At 55.7% G+C, this 6,000-nt stretch overlaps 1 protein-coding gene across 1 annotated transcript in view; it reads right to left on the bottom strand.

The window, feature by feature from the left end:
- Window positions 1–1,551: 1,551 nt before the first annotated feature.
- The window catches only part of PRRX2 (paired related homeobox 2), a 42,847-nt gene continuing 38,398 nt past the window's right edge, over window positions 1,552–6,000 (bottom strand). Inside the window, exons 2-4 of the mRNA XM_047700714.1 lie at window positions 3,519–3,706; window positions 2,676–2,854; window positions 1,552–1,988 (exon numbers count right to left, since the gene is read on the bottom strand). Of these exons, the coding sequence (XP_047556670.1) occupies window positions 1,853–1,988; window positions 2,676–2,854; window positions 3,519–3,706 (503 nt within the window). The 3' untranslated portion in view covers window positions 1,552–1,852. The remainder of the gene's footprint in view (window positions 1,989–2,675; window positions 2,855–3,518; window positions 3,707–6,000) is intronic.

The following is a 6,000-nucleotide window of genomic DNA, read 5'->3' as shown; positions in this document are numbered from 1 at the left end:
GCACAGATGCCTCAGACCAAGTTTGGGGCTCCGTGTGTTGGATGTGGCCTCTGCAGCAAGGGACCCCATGTCAGTTCTCTGCTCTCTCAGGGCCCTGGCTCACAGCAAGTGTGTCCTATTTGTTCAGTGAATGAACAGTAAATGGAGGCCCAGAAATCACCAAGCCAAGGCAGAGGCCAAGCTGAGCAAGACAGCAGAATGCCCCCTCCCCATGCCTTCAGCCAGAGCCCGCACCTCCCTCACCCTCATCGGTGCCCCACACTCTCCGGCCGACAAGAGTTCCGACTGTCCAGCCACGAGAAAGTCACACGGTGAGTGTCCTGGGGCTTGTGTGCACCTTGGAAACGAGCAGAGCTCAATGCGCAAGAACCCAGTATCCACGGTGAAATCCCAGACGAAGTACCGGTGAGAAGGTCTTGGGGTGAATGCGGGAGAATGGGGAGGGGTCCTCCCCTCACTCAGACATATCCTTAGCATACCTTCTAACACAGAAATGGGGATTGTCTCCCACACAAGGATTGTTACGAGGCTTTGACCTGTTTGAAGTCACCTAGAAGATGTAGCCCATGGGGCAGGGGACAGCTGACACCTGGGGCATTTGCTACAGTGTGGGCAGGGCAGACTATGGGAGAAGAGGTCCCTCTGATTGGCTGCATTGGGGTGTGACCACTGTGTCACAACGAGGGCCATCATCAGGAGGGGCTGGTCATCTTTATGCCCTCTGGGGGTCAGGGAGTGCTGTGCTACTTGCTGGGGACTGGTTGAAGTCACTATTGGCAGAAATGACTCTGAACTTCCCTGGAGGATATGCCCCGCAGAAGAGGCTGGAGGGGGTGGGGCAGAAGGGGCTGCCTTCTGGCTACAACCACTCCCTTCACCCTGGTTTCCTGCCAAGTCATGTCATTAGCTGGTGGTATGTGTGTCCTCTGTCACCCGCAGGCATCATCTGCAAAAAGGTGGGTGCACTTGGATAAGGTCTTCCAGTGTCCTTGGCTGTTAGGACCACTCCTCTGTCCTTTGAAGCTGCACGGGACCTCTACTATGCACCCCTACTTCCCAGTTCATTTACCTAGGCCCCAGGAGTGTCCCACACCTTCTGCATGCCCAGAGATAAGAGACTTAATTCCAGCATCTGCCCTCCACCCACAGTCCGGCCAGCTCAGGGATCCATGGTCACCCACTCTGCCCCCAACCATAGGGCAGAGGGGACACTCTCTGCCCAGACAGGGAAGGATCTGCCCAGAGTCACACAGCAGGGTTTCTCCCAAACACCTAGGTGCCCATTGGGGTCCAGGGCAGGCCTCTGTCCTCCTACCCGACTCCCCACCCATGGGGCTCTGCTGGATGATGGATTCATTCGTGAGAAGGCTCAGACATGAGGGCATCTGGCTTTGGGATGGTGGGTGGTCTGAGCTGGACCCAGGGCAGGCCTCATGAGGGCTGCAGGCCAGAGCAGGGCCCCAGAAGGCCATCCACTCAATTGCTTTGCTGACCTTATCCGCTTTCCCTCAAACTTTTTGGGGCTTAAAGTTTTTTTTGTTTTGTTTTGTTTTTATTTCTTAAAGAAAAAAGCTTTTCGGTTTTAATACACAAAATAAATGTAGTCCTTGGTGGGCTCCTTCTCCATCTCTGGCCCAACCCCTCCAAAGGTCATGGGCCAAGGTCTCCCACGGCTGTAGACAAAGGGCTCCCAGCATCTCAGCAGCCTCTTGGGCCCAGCAGTCTGGACTGGAGAGAGGGGCCAGGAGAGCCCAATCAGCCTGCCCTGGAGACAGCGGACAGGAGGTCACTTTCATGTCTGCCCTCTTGGCTGTTAGAGCAGGGAAGCAGTGGGGTCCAGGGGGGCCGGTCATCAGTTCACCGTGGGCACCTGGCTGTGGTGCAGGCTGAACTCCTTGGCCTTGAGACGGAGGCTGGCGATACTGTTGGCCATGTTGACTCCTTGGGTCGCAGGGCCTGGGCCTCCAGGGCTGTAGGGTGGCACCGTGCTGGGGGGCGACAGAAGGCACAAGAACATGTGGCTCTGACCACTTCCGGCTGACCACTTCCGGCTGCCCACTTCCGGCTGCCCACTTCCGGCTGCCAGGCCTGGACCCCAGCCTCTGGTCCTTCTGTCTCGCCTCCTCCCTTGACTCTCCTGGGAAGCCCTCCCCCCCAGGGCCGGGCATGGCTGGGGCTGCAGGCTCTGGGGAGGAGTCAGAAACAAGTACAGACCCCACCGGACACGGAGCAGCCTCCCTGGGTCCTGCTCACCCTCAGTACCCCTGCAGGGCCAGGCGCACAGCGGGATGGGGGAGGAGGGAACACACACCTGTTCAGAAGGATGCCTCTGGGTGGGTCTCCCTAGGTAAGGACAGGGCGGGAGAGCTGGCCACCATGGGCATCATAGGGATTCTGACCCCACGGGCCCACCTGCTGGATCTCGCCTCGCACAAGACCAGGGCCCCAGCAGAGCGCCTCACACAAGCACTCGTGTGCACATGTGCTCACAATCATGCAACTCTCGCACACACACCCACACTCATGAGCACACACACACTGGCCCACGCACTACTCCGCAGACCCGGGCTTCAGCCGCGCCTGGGCACGGATCCTAGCTTGTGCGGATCCTGGGAGGGAGCGGGGACTCCTAGGGCTCCGCCCCCTCCTGGCCGGACGGGGGTTCCTGCTCTCACCTGTAGGGGGACGAGGCTGTCCAGGAAAGATAATCGGGACTCAGGGCGGTGGGCCGGGGAGCCACGGGCTGCTCGATGGCGGCCTCCTGGCTGTAGGACTTGAGCAGGGAGGTGGAGCGGTTGGCCAGCATGGCCCTCTCGTTTCGGCGGAACTTGGCCCGGCGGTTCTGAAACCAGACCTGGGGGGCAGGGGAGGGGTGTTGAACCGCGTGCAGCAGGAGGCAAAGGGGACCCACGTCCTTTTGGATGCAGTGCGTGTCCGCTCTGCCACCAGCTGTGGGCTGGCAGCTTCCCCGGTCTGGGCCTCTGTTTCCTCATCTGTAAAACGGGGATGACTCTACCGCCGGGTAAGTGAGCGTGGGAGAAAGGGCGAGGGAACGCACGGAGGAACGAGGGCACGAGCACTTCACTGTTACAAGGTTGTAACTGGAGAGGGGCGTGCTGAGCACTGGGCCCAGAGCTGGCACAGAGCGGCCCTTAACACTTTAACGCGGCTTTTTTTTTTTTTTTTTAAATCAAAACCTTTCACGCCAGGCACTGCTCTAAGTAAGCGCTTGGCAAATCTGTTAACTCCTTTAATTCTCCTAAGAACCCTATAAAAGAGACCCACGTGGTCCTCACTTTCCAGGAAGGCACCTTGAACACAGAGGGGTTAAGTAACCTGCTCAAGGCCACACCGCTGGTAAGTGGCAGGGCTTGGATCTGAACCTGAGTCCTCCCAGCCTCGGATGCTCCTGCTCTTAAAGGCCTCCCCTCCACAGAGGCTCCGGAGCCCCGAGGGAGAGGTGGCTGCGCACTCCCACGGTGGGCTACCCGTCCCCCCGCCAGGTTCGCATTGCTCACCTGCACACGCGCCTCGCTGAGGTTGACGCGCCGGGCCAGCTCCTCGCGCACAAAGGCGTCGGGGTAGTGCGTGCGCTCGAACACGCGCTCCAGCGCCTGCAGCTGGCTGCTGTTGAACGTGGTGCGGTTCCGCCGCTGCTTCTTCTTCCGCTTGGCGGCGGCGCCGCGCCCCGGGCTGGGACATTCACCTGCGGAGGGGCCAAGGGTCAGCAGGTGGGTGGGCAGCCCACCCAGGGGGTCACGACTCGGGCATTAGCTTGGCAATTTGCACTGTGTGCTCTCCTCGCGTCTCCCCCACTGCTGGATGGACGGTCCGGCCCCGAGAGCAGGAGCAGATCCCCGGAGTTCACACCTTCCTTCATCCCTTCCACACATATTAACTGAGCAGCTACTGTGTGGTAGGGGCTGTGCCGGGTACTGGAAAGAGCTGGAGCAGACAGGGAGGTAGGCCCCAGAATAAGAGGCCCAGTGATGTGGGACCAAGGGAACACCAGGGTGCGGGAGGATACTCAGCTCTGGCCAGCTATGGGGAGACAATCAGGGAAGGCTCCTCAGAGGAGGTGGTGCTTGAAATGGGTTTTGATGGATGTGCAGGAATTTTCCAATCAGATCAGAGGGAGGGAGAGAAGGCATTAGAGGCAACGCACAAGAGGTGGGAATGACCAGGGGGTGAATAGCCATTATGGCCACATTTCCATTTTATTGAGGGGCGGAACTGGACTTGACTGTTTTTCCGCAAGGGCCCAGTTCATTGCCCACTCCTCCAGGGAGCCCTCCTGACCACTTAAGATCCCCTGCTACACTCACCGCCCCCCTACACACACAACACCACCAAACTCAGCACTTCCTTGTGCCTCTGATTTTATTAAAAATGTATATTTTAATAACCAAGTAATGTCACTGCTTGTCACAGTAACAGATTCAAATACCAGAGATGGGTCAGCAGTAAAACAAAACACTCCCCTCTCCCCAGCTCCACCCCCCACACTTTACGAGATGACAAATGTACATTTTAAAAAATTTACAAGCATGACATCATGCTGAACACCCTGGTGCTTCAACTTGCCCGTTCCTCGATAATATTCCAGACATCATTCTGCCTTGGCACAACAAACATAACCCTCTTTCTGTGGATTGTTCCCCCACACTCTATTTTCTCTCATGTTCTCTCCCTCCACCTGGCGAACTTATTTTTTATTTTTATTTTCTAAGATTTTATTTATTTATTCAAGAGTGGGAGAGGGAGAGAAAGAAAGAGAGAGAGAGAGGTCACTAGCACGGGGGAGGGTCAGAGGGAGAAGCAGACTCCTGGCTGAGCAGGGGGCCTGACACGGGACTCGATCCCAGGACCCCGGGATCATGACCTAAGCCGAAGGCAGATGCTTAACCGACTGAGCCACCCAGATGCCCGGAACTTATTTTTTAAAGCAATTTTTGTTTTATCCTTCCAGCATGGCTTTTTGCAAATATAATAAAATATGTATAATATTTTCTCTCTTCTATCAAAAAGTAGTATAGCACGTACAGCTCCACACCTCACTTTTCCCCACTTAGCAGGAGAAGCCAGGGATCCCTCCATGCAGTGCACAGAAATCATCCACACTCCCCAAGCACTGGGCTGGGGGACTGCTCCATGGTTTATCCCCCTGGAGCCCTATTGACAGGCACCTGGCGCATTTCCAGTCTTTTGCCACTAAAAGACGAAGAACCACACGCAGACATGATTTTCTATTTTTTGCCAGCGCATATCTGGGACAGATTCCTAGAAGTAGGATTGCTCGGCCAGTGAGAAAAATGCTAAAGGTGGCCAGAGTCCCCCATAAGGCTTCCCACCAGTGGTGCATGGGAAGGCCTGTTTTGCTCAGTTTGGACCACGGAACATACTGTCAACCTTTTGGAGTTAAGTCCACACCTTGTATTTTTGCTTTCCCAGTTACATGTTCCCTTAACATGCACAATGCTGGGTATTTGCTCTCCCGAGCTTCTAGAATATTCCAGGCCCAACAATGAATACCACTCGATCCCTGTTTTCAAAGATGCTCCCACGTTAGCAGGATTTATTGACTCTCGAGCAACCAATGGATTGGATTTGAGGATGAAGCTTTCCATGAGACTGAGGGATACTGATTGTGGGAGGCGAAGGTGGTCCTGCACAGGGCAGTGCCTGGGAAAAGATGACCTTACAGCTGGGTTTGGATGGGTAGTTCTCAGTGGAGGACAATCTTGCCTCCAGGGGACACCTGACAGTGTCTGGAGACATTTCTTTTTTCTTTCTTTCTTTTTTTTTTTTTTTAAGATTTTATTTATTTATTTGACAGACAGAGATCACAAGTAGGCAGAGAGGCAGGCAGAGAGAGAAGAGGAAGCAGGCTCCCTGCAGAGCAGAGAGCCCGATGCAGGACTCGATCCCAGGACCTTGAGATCATGACCTGAGCTGAAGGCTGAGGCTCAACCCACTGAGCCACCCAGACACCCTGGAGAC

The sequence above is a fragment of the Lutra lutra genome, chromosome 13, assembly GCF_902655055.1.
Source record: "Lutra lutra chromosome 13, mLutLut1.2, whole genome shotgun sequence".
Lineage (NCBI taxonomy): Eukaryota > Metazoa > Chordata > Mammalia > Carnivora > Mustelidae > Lutra > Lutra lutra.
The sequence above is the reverse complement of the archived record's forward strand: the minus strand, read 5'-3'. Positions and strand labels throughout refer to the sequence as shown.